At 40.7% G+C, this 23,777-nt stretch overlaps 1 protein-coding gene across 1 annotated transcript in view; it reads left to right on the forward strand.

Annotated features, from left to right (window-relative positions):
• The window catches only part of RFTN1 (raftlin, lipid raft linker 1), a 376,685-nt gene that overhangs the window by 274,803 nt on the left and 78,105 nt on the right, over positions 1-23,777 (forward strand). Inside the window, exons 5-6 of the mRNA XM_040433534.1 lie at positions 8,449-8,854; positions 17,870-18,073. Of these exons, the coding sequence (XP_040289468.1) occupies positions 8,449-8,854; positions 17,870-18,073 (610 nt within the window). The remainder of the gene's footprint in view (positions 1-8,448; positions 8,855-17,869; positions 18,074-23,777) is intronic.

Here is a 23,777-nt window from a genome sequence, read left to right on the forward strand (position 1 = left end):
TATTAAATTGATGGCAATTCTTAAAGTTTCATTACCACTGACTCGTCAAGATGCACTTCTTCACTGTGGTAGAGACAGTGACTAACAAGCACTTGAAGTAAAATGATCAGTCACATTGTGTCTATTGCTCTTCCTGAGTTTGAAATGTCATAAAGTGATCAGATAGCATTCGCTTTAAAGGGGTTTTCCAGGCTTCTGAGATTGATGACTTGTCCTCAGGATAGGTTATCAATGTACAATCGGTGGAGGTTCGACATCTGGCACTGATGCGGCTGGAGCTAGCACTTGGAATGAAGCCAAAAGCAGTCCTCCATTCAAAGTGTAGCTCCATTCAGATCACAGATGATATTCAGTTTATAAACGAAAACGCTTATAGAACACATGGGAAGCACTTATCAAATACTGTACACCAGTTTTCGGCGACTCAACAGTTGAAAGTCTTGTACAAGCTGCATTTTGAGCAAACATTATCAACAATATTTCAACTTTTGCAATAGTGGGAGGGACAGGTTCTCCCGTGTGTCGACAGATTTACTTTTATTTACACCATAAATTGACATAAATTATAGCACAAAGATACCCCAGATCATAGTTTAGTCACTTCATAACAGCTGGCTGAAAATAAATACCTTTGGAGGGCAAAAGTGTTGTTGGGTTGTCATTGCATTTTTCTATTAATCCTTTAATGCCCAGGCTTTTCTGTCACTTAAAGATGGTGTCTATGCTCTTGATATGGATGATCTATACTTAGATACTTAGAATAGATCATCAGTATCAGATTGGTAGGGGTCTGAGGGGTTTGTATTGGGTTTTTGCATTCCATTCAAGTGACTGGGTGCAGAGCTGCAGCTACTCAGCATGACCACAATGCTTTGGATTGAGCTTTCTGTATCTGTATCTGTCATGGCCTTTGTTAGGCCCCTGCCTGCCATGGTAATGCATTACTGCCTTGGATTTGCATAATGGAGTTGTGATGGCCGGAAAGAGGGAGCCCCACCCCTGTGACAACTATTTAGATACTACAGTCAATCCAGGCAGTTAATTGTGAGTTTGCACCAACTGCAGTGTCCTCTATTGGTCATTTTCAAAGAGATTCATGTAGGGCTGAAACGATTACTCAAATAAATCGAGTAATTCAACACAAAAAAAACCTTGATGCAAATTTTTTCATGTGACCACGGAGGGGGAGTGAAGGGCTTGCTATTACTCCCGCTCCGTGGTCTCCCGCTGCACTTGGAATACCCCCTTTTCCAGCAGGGGGCCTCCGGACACTTCACAGCACGTCCATGGTCCTGCACTGCACTGACCTCCTGACGTACGTATACGCCGTGACCTGACGCGCTGTGTGACGTCAGGCGCAGAGCAGCGCGGAACGATGGAGTGTCAGCAGAGCCCCTGCTGGAAAGGTAAATTGGTGAAACCGATGGGGTGGGGGTGCGACTAAAGCTGGGTGCCCAGAGTGCACAGCGTCATAGCAACCAATGACGCTGTGCAATCCAGGTGTCAGGAGGAGCAGGGCAGCAGAGACTATGGCACAATGGGGGGAGAGCTGATGGCACAATGGGGGGAGAGCTGATGGCACAGTGGGGGGAGAGCTGATGGCATTGAGGGAGTAAAGCTGATGGCACAAGGGGGGAAAGATGATGGCACAATGGGGGCAATTATCCGCATTACAGACAAGGATAGGACTGTTCTATGAAGGGCCAGCTGTTCCGTTCCACAAAATATGGAATGCACACGGATATGATCTGTATTTTTTGCGGATCCGTTTTTCGCGGACCGCAAAATACATATAGTCGTGTGCATGAGCCCTTACTCTAATATAAGTAAAAATTCCTTAATTATAACTGAATTGTTTCCTCTCAGGAGGAGGGATGTACCCTAGGTTATGGGTCTTAAAGAGGCTCCAACAAGGCACATTCTGGCTATGTTATTTGGTTGTAGAGCTCAGACTGCTGGCTACATCTTTGTTCCAAGTGAATTAAAGCCTAGTTATGACTCTGCACGGTGCTCATGACAGCCACCAGTTGGACATCAGTTTTCTGATAAGAAGCTTCATAAAGATTAAAAAAAAGACAATCCAAAAAGTTAGTTTCCAGCAAATATCCAGGTACATTCTTGTCATCTGAGAGTGAAGGCCCATTTACATGGGATGATTATTGGGCTGATTACTGTGAATAAGCATTTGTAGAAATGCTCGTTCCCGATAATTGACCAGTGTGGATGTGCCACTGATAACCCGGTGAACAAGCACCATTGATGTAGTTTCTGGGCAGCAGATTGTTCTGTGTAAACAGAAATCCAAGGACGAGGAATAAGGACTACTACTACTGCAATCACTTGTCCCCATATAGAGCAATGATGACGGCTGCATGTAAATGCACTTCTCATGATCAGGTACAAATGGTTACAAATATCTGCCATCCTAATGAGGTTGACCAGGATTTTGATCCTTATAGCCAATCCTCGGGATCCCCACCAAACAGCTCTAACTTTGTAGCCTTGCTGATGAAATTCGGCATCAAAACTACACAGCACCGTCCATTGTGGTAACTGCAATGCTACTCCTGAAACATTGTCATTACCAGCTTGGTCCACTACACAGTGGACTGAGCTGTGTAGTTCTGGCAGCGACATCTGACGCCAGAGCTTACAGGGTAACAACTGATCAGCAGGGGGTGTGGGGTGTGATGCCTGCGTCAAACTGATATTGATGACCTGTTTTAAGGCTAGGCCATCAATATCAAAATACTGGATAACGCCTGTGAGGTTGAGTCTTCCAATGATATTACTTTGTTTTTGTACCTATATGTAGTAAAAGTATTTTTTTTTACAATGGAATTTATATTTTATGCCTGCATACAAAGTAATTTAATGGATGTGAAACAAAATACTCATGGACCTAGGGCATATGAACCTAATTATTGTAAACTTTGGAATTTAAAGCCAAGATAATTAAAATGCTTGAAAACATATGTTGTTCCTGGAGGCAGGATGAGAGCCTGTGGTGCATATAATGTATGAAGTGATATTGGTTGCTTGCTTGATTACAGTATCCAGCTCATGATATAAGGGACTTGGTATTTACTACCCTTTGTCATATTAGAGGTAATCTATTATCTTTCAGGTTTGGTTTACTTTTTCTTTGTATGTTATTTTTAGTGCCTGTGATGCTGAACTCCACTTTTATGGTATCCATATCTGCTTTGAATTCCATTGATCCTTCTGACAAAATTCAGATGATTCTCTGTGTATTTTTGCACAGATACATTATCTGTTTGCCCCATACTGTCCTATGTTAAATCTAAGAACTTATCTCCTTATCCAGAAGCTCAGTGACCAGAGTGATAGGATTATAGACTTTGTTGATATGTCCCAGTAATGTCTAAATTATAAGATGATGGGCAGAGTCTAGACCCGATATGGATGTAAAATTTATAAATTTATGACCCTCTGTACAAATGCACTTCGCAAAATACTTAGCGTGACCCTGTCCAATGATTTTTCCCAAAGATATGAAGGAGAGAAGTTGAAGTCTATATAGCTTTATATGATTTGGACTTCAGAGTAAAATGCAGAGTAAATCCTGGAAGGACTCCTAGAAGATACAGTGAGAGTATTGATTACCCCCACACAGTTATTGTCAGCCTTCTGTGTATACACATTGATACAGGGAAAAGCTGACAGTCTCTATATGTACTGGGGTTATCAGGTGTAACGATCAGTGGGTGTGGAACTACTATGTCAACCAACTGGTTTTACTTTGGGCTAAACCTATGGGTGTAACTTGGCAGTCCCCTTGTATTAACCCCATAACCCTTATACAGGGATCTGGACTATGCTGCAGGGGAGCCACCAGGCTCGTTAAAAAGGGATCAGGCACAACTAGTAGTCAGTAAGGGTATGGCCACATAGAGTTTTTGGATGAGGTTTTGAGGCAGATCTGCCTACAGAATTTTCATCAAAAGCCAGAAGTGGATCACCCAGGAAGGAGAAGTTTAAGTCCTTACTTCATATTTCTGATTCCTTTCAAATCCACTTCTGGCTTTGGCATAAAATCCTATAGGCAGATCTGCATCAAAACTTTTTCCAAAAAACTCTGTGTGCCCGTACCCTAACAGCCTGAGTTCAGGGCAGGAAGATTTTTGTTTTTGAAAATCCAAGAAACAGTCCAAAGGTCAGGGCAGCACAAGGTCAGTACGGTGATAATGCATGTTCAGGTCAGGTGGCAGATGGTTGGAATCTGGTAATCAGGCAGACGTCGGTACACAGGCAGACAAGCAGAGTTTAGCACCTTTGCAGGATCTAGCAAGCTAGTGAACCTATTGTTCAGGCAGTGAATAAACAAACAGAACAGCATATATAGCAGAGCTGATTACCACATTAGAATCAGCTAGAACCAAAGGACGCTTAAAGGGGTTGTCTCATCATGGATAATGGGGGCATATCGCTAGGATATGCCCCTATTGTCTTATAGGTGCAGGTCCCACTGCTGGGACCCGCAACTATATCGAGAACGGAGCCCTGCAAGTGGTGGCTGGAGGACTCTGGTCCGGCCACCACCAAGCTGGCTCCCTATAGAAATAAATGGGAGTGTACCGCGCATGCTCAGCCTCTGCTCCCATTCACTTCTATGGGGCCAACAGAAATAGCCGAGCACTTTTCGCCGGCCCCATAGAAAATGAATGGAGGGCTGCGGTGCATGCGCAGTGCGCCCTCCTTCACTTTCGGGGCTTCATTTTCGATATAGGTGTGGGTCCAGCAGTGGGACCCGCACCTATAAACCAATGGGGGCATATCCTAGCAATATGCACCCATTATCCATGATGAGACAACCCCTTTAACTCTTGCAATACTGCTGAATGAGGTGAGGTTCAGTGATGAATATCTCTAATTGACACATAGGACACAGTTGACCAGACCTGCTGCCAAAGTACTGGAACTTCCACAGATATGGTGTGAGAGGAGCTTCGCCCCTGCCAACCTGAAGTAGCAGGGCAGTGGTGGACACAGGCTGCCAAAGTAACATCAGGACTCATTGTCTATCAAATCATATGAACCTATAACAGAGCTCAGCTTCTCTACCTATGCCATATCCTGGACAGCAGAAATTACCTCACTAGTTCACTCTAAGACCAACATGCAACACATAATATTTGATAATTAATAATATTTACAGAATCCTGTATATGGCTGGTGACCGACCAAAAAAGTTAAGATTCATTCTCATTGGGTTTTATGTTACTAACTATCTACTTTTGAAAAATTCTGTATTGTTAGACCATTGTTACATGTTTAATCAGTTGGCTCCTGAGTTAAAAAGTGTTTTCCAGGACTTCGGTATTGATTCTAATGCGTGGGAGCTGGGCTGCCGTAGCCCCACACAGCCACTTCACAGTGTACAGAGCATTCCGCTTCCAGTTCTGTACACTGTTATGGTGGCTTCAAATCCTGCTAGCAGCTGATCATGGAGGAACAAGGTGTCAGATCCGCACCAGTCTGATACTGATGACCTATTCGAAGTCCTGGAAAACCCCTCTATAGGAGTTGTCTAGCCTTTACAAAGTGATGGCATATCCTCAGGTATTTGGGAGCAACGGTGTAGTAACGAACTCCTCCACTACAATGTTGATGGTGGTGACTTCTGGCAATGAGCTACTCTAGAACAGCTGATTGGCAGAGGTGCAGAGTGTCAAACCCTACTGATCTTCTAGTGATGACCTATCCCGAGGATAGGCTATCACGTAATAGAGGCTGGTCAACCACTTTAAGGATTTTAGCTGAATTTTTATTTATTTTTTGCTTGTAGTACCAATATGCTCTGCACTGCTGTACAGAGATTGTCAATATCCACATTGGTCTCTGTTCCCAGTTAAGTTCACATTATAAATTCTTAGACCCACACATGGTCAGGCCAGCAGTATGTGCCCAGAAATATTATACATGCTTGAAAAGATATCATATGTGATATTGGTAAAGATGCCATAATTGATGTTTCTTCTACAGTAATGCATAATGTGTGTACTGTAAGAAGGTACCTGGAATCATTGTGGATGGAAGGTATGTGTCACTGAGGTTCCTGGCCTCGATGAAGTGAGAGCCGCTATTTTATGTGTCAGCAGCAGCTATTGCTAATTGACACCTTGAGATTTAGCATGGCTGTCATAGCTGATCCGGGATGGCTCTTACTGGGAGTAGTCAAAGTGCTGGGTGGGTGACTACTCCCCATGTTCCATGCTGAGTTTTGCCAGGCAAAAAAACAGCCAGCACTGCCAGATGTGGTGGATTTACCTCCCTCTGACAGTGAAGCTCAGGAGTCTGTGTGCTGTGAACTGAGGGCTATGCTGGGATTTGAGGTTTGAGCTGGGCTGGAGGACTCAGGTTCCTCTAAAGGCGAACAGGCCGCCTATGGACTTGATAAATCTGAACGGCTAACAGGGTGTGAATTAACACCCAGGAGAAAAGGTGACTTTTTTTTTTGTTTATGGACTTTCCTTGTGTGTGAACAAACACCAAGCCATCTGCGTTTTGTGATACAACTTAGCTGCATTTTGTTATACACCAATGTGTGAATAAACACCGCTGTTTGATTCAAGAACGGTGTACTTTGCCTCTATACTGCATCCGCTAGTCCTAACTACCAGAGCTAATCCCCACAGTACATTTTGCACTGACTCTTCATTTAAAGGTTCACCTACAATTTTTATTTTACTAGTTAAAACCAGATAGTAACACATCTCTTTTTTTTTTTATCTGTATTTATTTTCTGATTGTAGGATTTTTTTTTCATTCTGTTTCCTGAACATAATTATGAGGGGCAGCCATCTTGTCTGAGCTGTTATGAACCGCATTTAAAGCTAGGCTTTACAGCAACCACCATGGGCCATAGACACAAAAGACTGTATGGGTCTCATTGATTTCTGTGACCTGTGCAGAGGGCATTGTACAAGGAAGGAGTAGATAACCTTTGACAATCACCTGTCATGAATGGTGGATCCTGCGTTAACAATTTATAGATGATACCTGTCACTGTATTTCTGCTTGTGATGATAATGAGATGACTGCGAAAGAGTAATCTGGAAAGCCCAAGAAGTGGCAATTATTTTCGTGCCTGGTGCGAAAACTTCAGCAGGATTTTAGGATTTAAAGGGAGTCTGTCACCTCCATATGGCCATATACAGTGCTTACATGGCTCTGTAGCACACCTATACAGGATTGTAACAGTACCTTTGTTCTTTTCTTTAGACTTGCACCAGCAGGAAAAACCAAGTTTAATTCATATGCAAATGAGCGCTCGCAAGTGTCCAGGGGCGGCGTTCAGTGTGTAGGTGCCCAGGCTGCTCTGCCTTCTTTTCACTTTACTCCTCCCCAGTCTCTGCCTTTGCCCTATCGATGAGGCAAGAGACTTGAAGGGCGGGCAATGCATATGAATTAAACTTAGTTTTTCCTGCTGGTGCAAGTCTAAACAAAGGTACCGTTACAATCCTGTATAGGTGTGCTACAGAGCCATGTAAGCACTGTATATGGCCATATGGAGGTGACAGACTCCCTTTAAAAAAAAAAATATAGATAGTGACATGAATAATTAAACATGGCTTCACTAAACATTTGTTAACAATATGTTTGACATGAAAACTTGATTTAAACAGTAGTTAATTTTCTTAGGCTACTTTCACACTTGTGGCAGAGTAATCCGGCAAGCCGTTCCGTCGATCCGGCAAAACGTATGCTAATTGATGGCATTTGTAAGACTGATCAGGATCCTGATCAGTCTTAAAAATGCCTGATCAGTCAGAAAAATGTATTTAAAATGCCAGATCAGTCTTTCCGGTGTCATCCGGCAAAACGGATCCGGCATTTATTTTTTTCACTTTTTTTTCGGTCTGCACATTCCAGTATTTTGAATGCTGGATCCGGCACTAATACATTCCAATGTAAAAAAAAAAAGGCCGGCATTCAGGCAAGTCTTCAGTTTTTTGGGCCGGAGATAAAACCGTAGCATGCTGTGGTTTTATCTTTTGCCTGATCAGTCAAAAAGATTGAACTGAAGACATCCTGATGCATCCTGAACGGATTGCTCTCCATTCAGAATGCATGGGGATATAACTGATCAGTTTCGCTTCCGGCATTAAGCCCCTAGGACGGAACTCTATGCCGGAAAAGAAAAACTCTAGTGTGAAAGTACCCTTATGACACATTTTCTGTAAGAGGGCCAGAGCATGTACACCATATTGATTCACATGTCGTAGTTTATGCTCTGGGCTATACAGCTCATTCTGTATTGTTGTTCTATTGGTTTGGCTGAAGCCGTTATCGATTCTTTTCACATAATTATTGTGTTCATTCTAAAGCATATTATTGTAAACCTGTGCTACCCTTCATAAGAATTCAAACTGAGATTTCCGAGAAGTCACTAATCTACGTTAAATGTATGCCATTTATTTCTAGATTGAGGATGCTGCCAGCCAAGGATCAAAGTTTGCCGGAATAGTACAGGGATACTACATTCCAAAGGAGCTGCCGTACAGCCTGTCTGATAGCTTGAGTCAGACAAGCTCTCCAGACTTCACAGCTATCAATAAAGCATGCAGTGATGCCGAGGACCATACTTCAGCGGATAAGAAGTCAGACTGCACTAATGGAAGCACTTCACCAGCAAAGAGCAGGGAAAATGCTGAACAGTCCAAAACAGTCGATGGGCTGGAAGTTATTGAGCAGCAAAAAGCAAAGTCTTCACCTCTGGATGATGTAGAGCAATTAGAAGAACTCAACTTCAGTGTCTCAAATGAGGACGTGTTCGTTCCAGATAAGATTACGACACAGCCTACGATGCCGAATAATTGCATTAGTAGAAGTAAGTATAACATTCTGCATATTGTAGAATAAAAAGTAAAATAAAAAGTAAGTTTGCTTCCATAAACAAAACACAACAGGGGCCGATCTTTTAGACACATCATTATTATATATCTACCTTAGAAACTGGCACCTCATTAAAGGAACATGATGCGTCCTAATTCATATGGTTGAGTTGATCACAGATGTACAAAGACAGTGGGGCAGGTTTACAAAGCCTGTAAATAGCGTGAACTTAGACACTTCTGCCTTGAACAGGGTAATGAGGCTCAAGACTGGGGCAGAAAACGGAATCTTTGTCCAAGTTAATGGAAGAAGGTGTGCAAATGAGCTCTTAACAAGCTCTGCCTCTAATGCCACCAGATGTAAGGTAGCTATCCTATAGGACAATCTTTAACCTTTTAAACAGGCCTTGAGACACGACTTGGATAATAATTAAGGCTACTTTCACACTCGCGTTTGGTGCGGATCCGTCATGGATCTGCACAAACGCATCCGTTCAGATAAATACAACCGCATGCATCCGTTTGTATTATCTTAAACATAGTCCAAACGGATCCGTCTTGAACACCATTGAAAGTCAATGGGGGAAGGATCCGTTTTCTATTGTTTCAGTGAAAACGGATCCGTCCTGACACACAATGTAAGTCAATGGGTACGGATAACTCGGTTTCGTCAGACGGACACCAACATGCTGCAAAGCGGAATGGAGGCAGAACGGAGCCAAACTGATGCCTTCTGAGCAGATCCTTTTCCATTCAGAATGCATTAAGGGCAAAACTGATCAGTTTTCGACCGCTTGTGAGATCCCTGAATGGATCTCACAAACGGAAACCAAAACGCTAGTGTGAAAGTAGCCTAAGCTAGCACCTCATCTGTAGACAGCTGTTTTGGGGTGATTGCCCCACATCTGTGGAGAGCACAGAATAGGCTAGACTGGGTGAGAGGCCTGGGTCAGGATTTGAGGAATGCAATATATCATTATGGAGAGTGCCTCAATGGCCCGAGGAGTCTTATAGACCAGGCAACAGTCCTTTGGAATTCCGGTAGGCACTCTCCATAATGAGATATAGTATCCCGTGAATCCCAGTTAAATGAAAGCATAGCTATGCCTCTCCAGTACCTACATTCCGGTTTGGCCAACACCTAGAACATAATGAGTATTGTATGATAGCAATAGTATCAGGTTGCTAGTCCAGCCCTAAAGCAAAATAGGTTGGTGAGGTAGCAATGCCTGTAATGCCTTCATAACTGCAGTGTTATGATTATTACAGGCTTAGGGCTCGTTCACACGACCGTATGACTTTTCCAGGGTTTTGCGGGACGTTTTTAACGGATCAGTTTTTCCGTTTTTTGTTTCAGTAGTGTTTCCGGTTCCGTTCCGTTTTTCCATATGGCTATACAGTATACAGTAATTACATTGAAAAAATTGGGCCTGGCATAAAATTTTCAATAGATGGTTCCGCAAAAACGGAACGGATACGGAAGACATACAGAGTACATTCCGTATGTGTTCCTTTTTTCTGCAGACCCAATGACTTGAATGGAGCCATGGAACGTGATTTGCAGGCAATAATACCGTAGGACATGTTCTATCTTTGAACAGAAATACGGAAACGGAATGCATACGGAGTACATTCCGTTTTTTTTTTGCGGAACCATTGAAATGAATGGTTCCATATACGGACCGTTCATGTGAACGAGCCCTTATCAAGTCAGTCAGTGACAATCATGCTAGCGTAACTAGATCCTAGGGGGCATGAGCTCATGATACATTTAGCATCATATGATGTCACTGGCAGAATGGCAGTAAATAAACTTACAAAGCTATTCTTGTGGATGAAAGGAGGCCATTGAGTCATTCTTCAAAATGAAATTAATTAGTGTCTTTTTTTTTTTTAAAGAGGACCTTTCACTGATCCTGACATTGTGAACAAAGTATCATGACATATACAGCGGCCCCCAGGGATCTCACTGCACTTACTATTATCCCTGGGTGCCGCTCCGTTCTCCCGTTATGTCCTCCGGTATGTTCGGGGACTTGGTTATAGTAGGCGGAGTCTGCCTTTGTTCTGCTGGGCGTCTCCTTCTCCTAGGCTGTAGCGCTGGCCAATCGCAGCGCAGAGCTCACAGGCTGTGAGCTCTACGATGCGATTGGCCAGCGATACAGCCTAGGAGAAGGAGACGCCCAGCAGAACAAGGGCAGACTCCGCCTACTATAACCAGGTCCCCGAACATACCGGAGGACATAACGGGAGAACGGAGCGGCACCCAGGGATAATAGTAAGTGCAGTGAGATCCCTGGGCGCCGCTGTATATGTCATGATACTTTGTTCACAATGTCAGGATCAGTGAAAGGTCCCCTTTAAATATTCAGATTTAGCTTCAGGCTGACAGTTTTTTTTTTTTTTGTTTTTTTTTTACACAGGTTCAGTATGTTTCTAAAAAAATAAAATCTAGATTTGATGTAGTCTGTGTCACATGTGCTATAGCCTAGTTCTAATCAAAGGCAAACACAACATAAAATTAGATTGATATGCCCTGTATGTATAGTTATGACCAGAACCTAATACACTGTACATGTGTGCAGCTTATTAAATTCCAGACACTGTTGTCAGCACTTATTGAGATAGGAGCTGTACTTAAATCATGTAGCCTAAGGCAGAAGGAGCACTGGAAACCTGGTGGCGTGTGTAGAAATTTCAGATTCTTTCTATAAACACTTGTAGTTCATAGTTTTGGCACTTTCTGACTTATACTATATATTAGATTTTTGAGCTATTTAGCAAGGAAAGCTAAATGTTAAATTGAATGTCAGTCTAACCACACCTAAGCAATATGGCATGAGCCGTACATCCCAGAACATCATCCAGGGTTATGTTTGCATCCTTTTGCTCCCCAACATCATTTTGACAGATTAGGCTGAGTTCACACATCAGTTATTTCACTTTTGAGCCAAAACCAGTAGTGAAGCCTACTATGAGAAAAGGTATAATGGAAAGATTCCTAACTGTTCTGTGTCTTTGACTCGCACCTGGTTACACCTGGTTACACCTGGTTTTGGTTCACAATAAGGGCTCATATACGGAACCATTCGTTTTAATGTGTCCCCTAAAAAAGGGAATTTACTCCCTGCGCATTCAGTTTCTGGATGTCCTTTCCGCAAAAAAAATTAACATGTCCTATTATTGTCCGCATAACGGACAAGGATAGTACTGTTCTATTAGGGGCCAGCTGTTCCGTTCCGCAAAATACGGAATGCACATGAATGTCATACGTATTTTTCGCGGGTCCGTGATTTGCAAACCGCAAAATACATATGGTCGTGTGCATGAGCCCTAACTAATGGAAATACCTAACCAAATAACTGAATTGTGAACTCAGCCTTAGGGCTCATGCACACGAAGGCTTAACTGGGTGAGAGGTCCGCAAAAAATGGATCCGCAAATAATACGGATGACGTCCGTGTGCATTCCGTATTTTGCAGAATGGAACAGCTGGCCCCTAATAGAACAGTCCTATCCTTGTCCGTAATGCGGACACTAATAGGATATGTTTTATTTTTTTTGCAGAACGGACATACGGAAACAGAAAGCACACGGTGTAACTTCTGTGGGTTTTTTTTTGCAGACCCATTGAAATGAATGGTTCCGCATACAGTCCGCAATAAAAGCAAAACAGACATGGAAAGACAATACGTTCATGTGCATGAGCCCTTACAGATTGCATTAATCCGCATAAGTTGTGTAATTTAAGACTAGTGTTGAGCGAACTTCTGTTTTAAGTTCGGCGTCTAAAGTTCGGCTTCCTGTTAGCGGAGAATCCCGATATGGATTCCGAATTCCGTTGTGGTCCGTGGTAGCGGAATCAATAATGGCCGATTATTGATTCCACTACCACGGACCACAACGGAATTCGGAATACATATCGGGATTCTCCGCTACCCGGAAGCCGAACTTTAGATGCCGAACTTAAAACAGAAGTTCGCTCAACACTACTTAAGACACATTTGCTGTTCCATTGCATTATATGAGCTCCTCTTAGGCGCTGTTCACATTACGTTATTGCTCTTAGTAAAGAATATATATGCTTTAAAAAAATAATTTACGTTTACTTCAGTTTATCGATTGACTTTCAATGGTCAGACATAGTCCAAATACATATACCTTTGACTATGTTCAACTTCTTGTACATCGGAATATGTGATTTGCTTTGTGGGCAGAATAGTCTACTATATAATTCTGAAGCTTGAACCCTAAAATTACACATTTTTTTACTTTAAAAACGCATGCAAAGGGGTGCCTATCCATTTAACATACACATAAAAAAAATAGACAGAAACGTTAAAATTGTATTTGTAGCATATGCATTAAATGTATATGCTAAACATAGACTCAGTATGAACAAAGCCTATATTGTTAAGGATGTGTCTGACATCAAGCATGCCCCCTTTTCAGTAGCGACCAGCAGATCTGTGACTATATATATTTATATACAGACATACATACAGTGTTACACCACTGTATGTAAACTATATTTATGGAGAAACTTGAAAATGGTATCTAAAAGGGAACATATGTTTTCATTTCTTAACATGTTTGTGCGTCCTGCCAGTGCCAAGTCTGTTACATGTCTGTGAATTACACATTCCCTAAGTGACACCATCACAGTTTGTAAGTAAACAATAGAGCACTTCCTATAAACTGAAACACTTGTGACATCATGATAATCAGGTTAATTTTAGGAATGAAAACGAACACTGCTGTAACATCATCTGAATACTAAACACAGCCTAGGAATTAAGACAAACATGGTCGTGACATCATCACAATAGAACTCAGCCTATAAATGAAGACACTATCTATTGTGAAATCATCTAACAAAACACAGCACAGGGTGGATAAAAATCAATGATTTTTTTTTTAAATAAATTTAAAAAAATCTTATTTTTTTTATTTAAATCTTATTTTTTTAATATAAATCTTATTTTTTTTAATAAAATGCTTTTTGAGGAAATATATATTACCATCCAAAGGTTATTCCATCATGAAATAAAGATTAGTTTTTTAATTATGTATTTAATGGTAAATAAATTCCATTAATCCATTCACAATGTCATGCTCTTCCAGAGGTTTTTGTAAGATTATTGGGCAGTTTCTCTGCCTACAAGATATTATCACAGATGCTTGGTTTACTTTTGCAGTTCTCAAAACTGAATTTGACTCAGCAGAGATCACATGCCTCTTCTTCACAGCAAAAATGTTATAACATGAACAGAGTTGAGAAAAAGACCTTAATCCTAACTTCTACAAACCTATGAATACAGAATCAACCTAATCAAACTAATATGAAAAGTTGTTATTCTAAAAATCTTCATCTACTTGCATATTATAAGTTATACCAGCAAGAATTAGTCTTTATGTAGAAAACTATGATTTATATCGTGATATAAATCAAATCCACCCTGACACAGCATATTCAATTCAAATTCAAGCCATTGTGAAATCATCACAGTAGAACACAACTTAGAAATATAGACAAAGACTCTTGTGATATCATGACAATAGAACACGGTTTAGTCGTGATAAGCGGCATAGGCAATATTCGTTTTCGTGATATTTAGCAAATTTTTCACATAATATTCGCAATAAATTTGCGAATTCTAGAATTCGTGATCTCCAGTCATTATTTTCGCGATTGTGCAAATTGGAACTAATGATGCGCATATTTTTTGCGCAATACATGTAAGGCTACTTTCACACTCTAGTTTTGGCTTTCCGTTTGTGAGATCCGTCATGGGCTCTCACAACTGGTCCAAAACAGATCAGTTTTGCCCTAATGCATTCTGAATGGAAAAGGATCTGCTCAGAATGCATCAGTTTGCCTGCAGCGTTTTGCTGTCCGCTTGACGAAACTAAGCCAATTCTCTGACACAATCTGACACAATAGAAAACGGATCCGTCTCCCATTGACTTTCAATGGAGTTCATGACGGATCCGTCTTGGCTATGTTACAGATAATACAAACGGATCCGTTCATGACAGATGCATGCGGTTGTATTATTGTAACGGATCCGTTTTTTGCAGATCCATGACGGATCCACCCAAAACGCGAGTGTGAAAGTAGCCTAACATCACATTTTATCAGGTGTGAGTAGATATTACTGATTGGTGCACTAAGTATTGTTGTGACATCACAGCACTATGTCTATAGCATGTATGTATGGACAGCAGAGAAACAGTAATTCCTATCACACTACCTAACACCCTGCACTGGAACCTATCAGCTACACTATATCACTATCTAACCTACACTGACTATCTCCCACTAACTATCTGTATTATATATATGAGCTAACCAACTATCTAATGTATATATCAAGGGGATAAAAACAGAACTGGATCGCACATCCACAATGCTATGCTTAGGGTACTTTCATACTAGCAGCAGGGGACTCCGGCAGGTGAACAGCCTGTCGGATCCGTCCTGCCGCTAGTTCACGTGTGCCCCCAGACAACGCACGCTGAGAGGCAGCAGGAGTCCTCTGCCGCTAGTGTGAAACTACCCTTAGATCTAATTAAACTCACTTTTCAGCGCAATATTAAGAGTACAGCTACCTATACTGCATGCTGTACAAGAGGCATTAGTGTACATTTTGATCAAAAGGCATAAGCCCACTCACCACGTCAAGGTTGCCTCTTAGAGTGGGAACTACTATGACAAATAGGCGCAGCACAGTGCGGCGACAACGTGGCGCTGCCCTAGTAGGCGGCAGGACCCAGGAGTCAGACTGCAACCCTGCTATCTGACAATGCCACCCATAGCATTGTGGATGCGCGATCCAGTTCTGTTTTTCTCCCATTGATAACTATCTAATGGAATTGGATGAGGAATAGGATCCAGATGAAAGCACAGAGCACAGCAATGTCACTGCTCTCTCTCTCAGAACTGCAAAAAAACTGCAGAAAATGGCTGCTGGGGAGGTTGTTATATAGTAAGGGGGTAGGCAGATTTCCTATTGGTTTCTAGGGATGTTGCTAAGCTCTGAAAAAGATATTGCAGCCTTCTCATTGGCCCACAAGCAAGAAGGGCGGTTACTGCTGAAAAGTAAATCTTTTAAGTAGAATATTCGCTCTTACGAATATATAGCACTATATTCTACATCTTCACGAATTCTTGAAGTGACGACATTCCTGATAAAAATTAGCAATTAGAATATCCGTGATAAACACTACGGTTTAAGAATAAAGGCAAATACTATTGTAACATCACCTCTGTAAAATACAGCTCTGCAATAGACAATGAATATTGTGACATCACAACTGTGCACATGATAGGAATAAAGACAAACACCATTGTGACAACTTATTGTGATATCATCATATAATAACTGATTAGTCTATTGTGACATCATCACAATAGATCAACACTTAACTGAATACACAGTCGATTGTGACATCATAGTAAACCTTATAAATGAAAACACGGTCACTTGGGACATCATCACAATACAAAAAAGCATAGGAGTAAGAACAAACACTATTACCATATCACAATAGAGCAGTCTTGCAATAAATATAGATGTTATTAAAAACCCATCAGCTTTTCAATGAAGACACATGCTATAAAAAGGGCAAATCCCATATATGTAGTTTTTGCTTTTGCCCTATTGGCAAATTAGCTATTACTATTAAAAAAAACTTCTTTTGGGAGTCTACTAAAATGGTTATAAGAAACTGATTAATTCTCTTGTGATATACCAGAGAAAAGAGCACAACCGTGAGCCGTTTGTTCTAGAACAAGAAAAGTGCTGTATGGTAAACTCTTGATGAATCTCCTGTGAATGGCCCACATACCTTTCCTGCACAGAGGCTCCTTCAGCCTGTGTCCACCACTGCTTAGATGCTTTGCTAAAAAAACTTTTAGATCAATTTGTAACTCGGTCACTGCGTTCCAACGGATTTGACTTTTGACTAAACCTGGGATTGGATTCCCTGGGGTTTACTCTTTAACCCTTGTACAGAGATCTAGAGCTCGCAGTAGGGAATCCTTAGATCACAGCCACAGAAGTAGACTCCGTTAGCAGCAGGTGACACCAGAAGAAGGTCAGGGCACTGGGAAAAGACCCCTTCGGAGCCTGGGTCAGCTGACCATTGGCTGATTAAATACTTGAATTGTGCTGGCCTTTCACGAACCGGGAGCTAGCAAAGACCCGGCAGCAAAGCAAACCTGGGATGGAGTGTAGGAGGGAGGCCCATGATGTCAGGCATGCAAAGACCCGGCAGCAAAGCAAACCTGGGATGGAGTGTAGGAGGGAGGCCCATGATGTCAGGCATGCAAAGACCCAACAAGATGGAAGAACAGTACATAAAAGCAGTAGGAAGAATTCTCAGATATTAGTATTATCATACTAGCGATACAGTCCCAATTTGGGCAGGACAATGCTGGCTTGTCCCCTTCCCCTCCACACCCACTTTTTTAGACCTGGCAAGAGCGGGGAAAAGTTGCATATTGTGGCAAAAATAATAACCTTTGCACCACATTCTGCGCCAGAATTATATTCTTTTTTCTTGATCGTAAATGACCACTTTTGTATTTCCATGGTTGCGACCACCCTGCAATCCAGCAGCAGTGGTCGTGATTGCTCACTATGGGAAAAGGAGCCAGCCTATGCTCACTTCCGCTTTCCCAGCCACCAGAGAGGCCGGCACTTTTCCCTATAGTGTGCAAGCATGACGACCACTGCTGGATTACAGGATGGAAAAATGAATCCAGCCAGCAAAGGAGGCAATATGGATAATAACAATACATTAGTAAGTGCCTTGTATTAACTTTCTCTACATAATAAATGCCATTTCCTGAAGTGAGACCACCCTTTGATGGTACTCTCTCCCACTAAAGTGTTAGGGTCAATGTGCATCCCTTTGACCAGTAGTAAGGTCTGGAGTGCCAGTGGGTACACTCATAATATTGGGTTGATGATATGAAATTAAATGGTCATCTTTTCTTTTTTCAGAATCTGAAATTTTGGCTCTTTTTAATAAACCGAAAACACAACAAAGGTACAGAAAATATTACACGGTGAAAATTCCCATGAGGATCACAAAAGACAAAAATGCCATCATTGGCCTGGAAGCAAACTGGTTGGAATACATGACTGATCATTTCCGAAAGGGATGCTCTCTAGTGAATGCTGTCTATTATCTTGGAATGGTAAATGGTATGGAATTTTACATTTGCCAATCTCTTACGTTTAATACATTTTTAATAGTCATTTTTAAATATGTCCGCCTTCTAGAAGCAGCGCCACTCTTGTCCATGGGCTGTGTGGGGTATTGCAGCTTAGACCCAGTTATGTAAACGGGACTGAGCTGTAGTACGGCACGCAGCCCATGCACAAGGACGGCGCAATTTCTGGAAGAAAGTAGTTATGTTTTTCATAATACATCAGACACAAATCGTTTGGGTCTAGCATTGCTAACTCTTCTTGTGGAGAGCAGTTGCGTTTTAGTGATATCAGATGACATCTTCACTTTAGCTTGTTGATGACTAAAGTGATTGATACGTAGCTCTCTGAGAAGAAATCTGGGCATAACCGGCTGCCTGCTCTAATTATATTCTTCCCATATGGATGCGAGGAGCTGTGTTCATAAATAGTCAGACAGTGGGAGAATGTCACTTAGTAAATATATTGGAAATAGCTCACTAGTCCCACAACCATAAGAGGTGCACAATCTGATGAATTCACCCTTCAAATTGTATAACTGTCAATGTAGGATTGGCACACTCAAAACATGCGGAGCCCCACGGAGTTGAAACAATTTATTATAACTACGTTTGATAAAATATGATAAAATACAATAAAATACATAAAATAAATTAAACAATGGTAGTAGTTTTGTAATATTCAAATCAACTTATTGCAGACAAAGTATCCTAGATGTTCTCAATAGTGGATGGGTCTGCAATGACACACAATAGATGCTTAACTGCAGATCCTAACAACAGGGTGTTGTCTTGCAAATAAAACGCACTCTAGGTCACTACAGTCCATATGTATACAAGTCACAAAATATTCAGAAGGACTGTTTGAATTCCAGGAGGTTGCATCAAACTCCGGTTATATTCATATGCAAGAAAAACGCACTGAGAGACTCTACATGCAGAAAAGCGCATACAGTGATTTCCTATGCAGGCACTATATTCCTATCTCTGTATATCTACAGTTTCTGCAATCCATGCATTCCAAGGTTGTTATAGGAGTTTTTCATAAGAATTTTCTGCATGCATTTATATTTGTATTTTTCTCAAGAATTCTATTCAAGAGGATCCTCAAAGAGGTTATTCCACACAAAGTCCCGATTGCAATATTCACATATGAACGCTATATTGTTGTTTCGTTATAAATGTAGGTTTGTAACGATAACCCACACTTGTGGGCTTACCTGGCCTTTTTATTCAGCTGTTTTTTTCTGGGTGATTGTCGCTTCCGACTTTAGGCCGGCGTCCCGGTCTTTGCTGTGTCAGCGGCTTAGTATTCCCCAGTGATGACTTTCAGCTGGTTGCAGGCAGGTTAATATAGAGCGTCTTGTTTGAATCCTAGATATCCTCTGGTTTTTAATAGTGCACTGTTATTTCGGGGTTCAAATCCTTCAGGGGTGAAACTCTCGCCAGACGCGTTTCGGGGACACTCTCCCCTTCCTCAGTGGCATCACCCCTATAAGTGAATGGTGGGTTTTTATATCCCTCATGGTCTTGTGTGGAAAAGGATCATGGGAAAAGAAAGGGATCATGGGAAAATGGTATTCTGGAAAAGAAGGAGTATGGATTCTCCCAACATAAGTCTTCCCCTACCATATTTATTTTTCAATCTTTTTCAATCTTATTCATCCATGATCATTCAAGGATTAATAAATGATATGATTTTCATAATTTTCAAAATATTTTTATGCATGCGTTTTTTGCATGCGTTTTTTTGCATGCGTTTTTTGCATGCGTTTTTTTTTTTTTTTTTTTTTTTATATATTCTTTACTCTTGAATCTGCTGTAAACCATATTTTCTCAGAATAACATTCATAGATAGTTCAAAGTTCATAAGTCATACGATATTGTTGCTTTTCATACATGCAGTTTTTGGTTACGGTTATTGTGCGTTTTTTTAAGATTGCGTTTTTTCACCATTTGTTGCATTTTTTGAGCCATTTGTTGCGTTTTTTGAAAATTTGTTGTGTTTTTACTTCAAAAAGTACTATACCCCATGTTGCATTAAAATAACATTGATATTTAAAATTGTAGGGCAATTTTTGCAGCTTAAAAATGACCTCGAATTGGGTCGGATGGCGATACCTAACTCTTCCCTGAACGTGTCGGATGTATCGCCATCCGACCCAATTCGAGGTCATTTTTAAGCTGCAAAAATTGCCCTACAATTTTAAATATCAATGTTATTTTAATGCAACATGGGGTATAGTACTTTTTGAAGTAAAAACACAACAAATTTTCAAAAAACGCAACAAATGGCTCAAAAAATGCAACAAATGGTGAAAAAACGCAATCTTAAAAAAACGCACAATATCCGTAACCAAAAATCGCATGTATGAAAAGCAACAATATCGTATGACTTATGAACTTTGAACTATCTATGAATGTTATTCTGAGAAAATATGGTTTACAGCAGATTCAAGAGTAAAGAATATATAAAAAAAATAAATAAATAAAAAAAAAAACGCATGCAAAAAACGCATGCAAAAAAACGCATGCAAAAAACGCATGCATAAAAATATTTTGAAAATTATGAAAATCATATCATTTATTAATCCTTGAATGATCATGGATGAATAAGATTGAAAAAGATTGAAAAATAAATATGGTAGGGGAAGACTTATGTTGGGAGAATCCATACTCCTTCTTTTCCAGAATACCATTTTCCCATGATCCCTTTCTTTTCCCATGATCCTTTTCCACACAAGACCATGAGGGATATAAAAACCCACCATTCACTTATAGGGGTGATGCCACTGAGGAAGGGGAGAGTGTCCCCGAAACGCGTCTGGCGAGAGTTTCACCCCTGAAGGATTTGAACCCCGAAATAACAGTGCACTATTAAAAACCAGAGGATATCTAGGATTCAAACAAGACGCTCTATATTAACCTGCCTGCAACCAGCTGAAAGTCATCACTGGGGAATACTAAGCCGCTGACACAGCAAAGACCGGGACGCCGGCCTAAAGTCGGAAGCGACAATCACCCAGAAAAAAACAGCTGAATAAAAAGGCCAGGTAAGCCCACAAATGTGGGTTATCGTTACAAACCTACATTTATAACGAAACAACAATATAGCGTTCATATGTGAATATTGCAATCGGGACTTTGTGTGGAATAACCTCTTTGAGGATCCTCTTGAATAGAATTCTTGAGAAAAATACAAATATAAATGCATGCAGAAAATTCTTATGAAAAACTCCTATAACAACCTTGGAATGCATGGATTGCAGAAACTGTAGATATACAGAGATAGGAATATAGTGCCTGCATAGGAAATCACTGTATGCGCTTTTCTGCATGTAGAGTCTCTCAGTGCGTTTTTCTTGCATATGAATATAACCGGAGTTTGATGCAACCTCCTGGAATTCAAACAGTCCTTCTGAATATTTTGTGACGTGTATACATATGGACTGTAGTGACCTAGAGTGCGTTTTATTTGCAAGACAACACCCTGTTGTTAGGATCTGCAGTTAAGCATCTATTGTGTGTCATTGCAGACCCATCCACTATTGAGAACATCTAGGATACTTTGTCTGCAATAAGTTGATTTGAATATTACAAAACTACTACCATTGTTTAATTTATTTTATGTATTTTATTGTATTTTATCATATTTTATCAAACGTAGTTATAATAAATTGTTTCAACTCCGTGGGGCTCCGCATGTTTTGAGTGTGCCAATCCTACATTGACAGTGGGAGAATGTCATTAGTCTCCCTGGTTCCCTGTATGCTTGGGCAAAGGATGCGCAGCAGGGTGACACCGGGTCGTAACGGACTCGTCACACTGACAGAGATCTAATGTTCATATGTGTATGTCTGGGAATGCTCGTAATCACTATAGTGTTCTGGTTTGTTTTATTGTGTCTGGAAATTTCCATATTTCTGAATAGTTTTATTTTCATTTTTATTCCATTAATTTACATTTATTTACCATTATTTTAATATATAGAGGTTTTATTGCCTTGGTTTGTGGGTTTACTTTTTTATTTTTTTATTTTTTTGCTCATACATCCAGATTTTCTTACTTGATAAAAATAGATGACAAAATGAGAATTTCAGTTTCCATGCAGCTGTTCCTCTTCAAAATAAGTCATAATCAAGCATTTTCAATTTTTTTTCATCATTAGTGTGATTATGGTATTGTGTCGAGGCCTAACAATCACATTATGGAAAATCATGGTTAACCCATTCTTTATCCGCTACTGAAGCGAGTGCATTACTGTTGGTATGCACAGAGACCTTGATATCGGCCACGCCATGTTCCCTGGGTTCCGGCACAAATAAGATTGGACATATGAGTAAAAATTATTGACTGTAATAAGTGTTAGAAAACTAAGCTTCTGTGACAGAGTTGTGGCACCATTACACCTCGCAGCTTGAAAATTGATTTTTGGATTGTGACAGAAAAAGCAGCATGTGTTTGCTTGTAAAGCTGCTGACAGGTTTTACATGCTACATTAAATATAGCATCCAAGCGAGAACACCCCAGTAAAAATTTACCCCGCAAAGATTATTATTTTCCTTGAGAATTTTCAAAGCGTAGAGTGCGCGACTGTCATGTCTCATCATGATCCTTATTGAATGTTTACACAAGGAAAATACCTGTACCTTTTGGAAGGCTTCACTTTATTTGCTGTGTATTTTAAATCACGCAAATGTATTTTCTTCCACATTTCAAGAGAATGTGGCACCAAATTTTTTTTTTCTGCCAGTTAAAACCAGATAATAAGACATCTCCTTTTTTCTTATTTTTCAGATTTTATTTTCTGATTGTACTGTAGATTTTTTTTAAATTCTGTTTCCTGAACATGACTATGAGAGCGGCCATCTTGCCTCAGCTGCCCTTAACCTCATTTAGAGATATGCTTTACAGCAGCCACATGGACCATAGACACCAATGGACAGAAGGTGACCTCATTGACTTCTATGGAAGAGTTTTCTAGGCATGTTCTGTGACCTGTGCAGAGGTCAGCAGGGAGTAGATAAGCGTTGACATATACACTCACCTAAAGAATTATTAGGAACACCATACTAATACGGTGTTGGACCCCCTTTTGCATTCAGAACTGCCTTAATTCCACGTGGCATTGATTCAAAAGGTGCTGATAGCATTCTTTAGAAATGTTGGCCCATATTGATAGGATAGCATCTTGCAGTTGATGGAGATTTGAAGGATGCACATCCATGGCACGAAGCTCCCGTTCCACCACATCCCAAAGATGCTCTATTGGGTTGAGATCTGGTGTCTGTGGGGGCCATTTTAGTACAGTGAACTCATTGTCATGTTCAAGAAACCAATTTGAAATGATTCGAGCTTTGTGACATGGTGCATTATCCTGCTGGAAGTAGCCATCAGAGGATGGATACATGTTCTCATTCTGTTTACGCCAAATTCGGACTCTACCATTTGAATGTCTCAACAGAAATCGAGACTCATCAGACCAGGCAACATTTTTCCAGTCTTCAACAGTCCAATTTTGGTGAGCTCGTGCAAATTGTAGCCTCTTTTTCCTATTTTTAGTGGAGATGAGTAGTACCCGGTGGGGTCTTCTGCTGTTGTAGCCCATCCGCCTCAAGGTTGTGCGTGTTGTGGCTTCACAAATGCTTTGCTGCATACCTCGGTTGTAACGAGTGGTTATTTCAGTCAACGTTGCTCTT

The sequence above is a fragment of the Bufo bufo genome, chromosome 5 (genome assembly GCF_905171765.1).
Source record: "Bufo bufo chromosome 5, aBufBuf1.1, whole genome shotgun sequence".
NCBI lineage: Eukaryota > Metazoa > Chordata > Amphibia > Anura > Bufonidae > Bufo > Bufo bufo.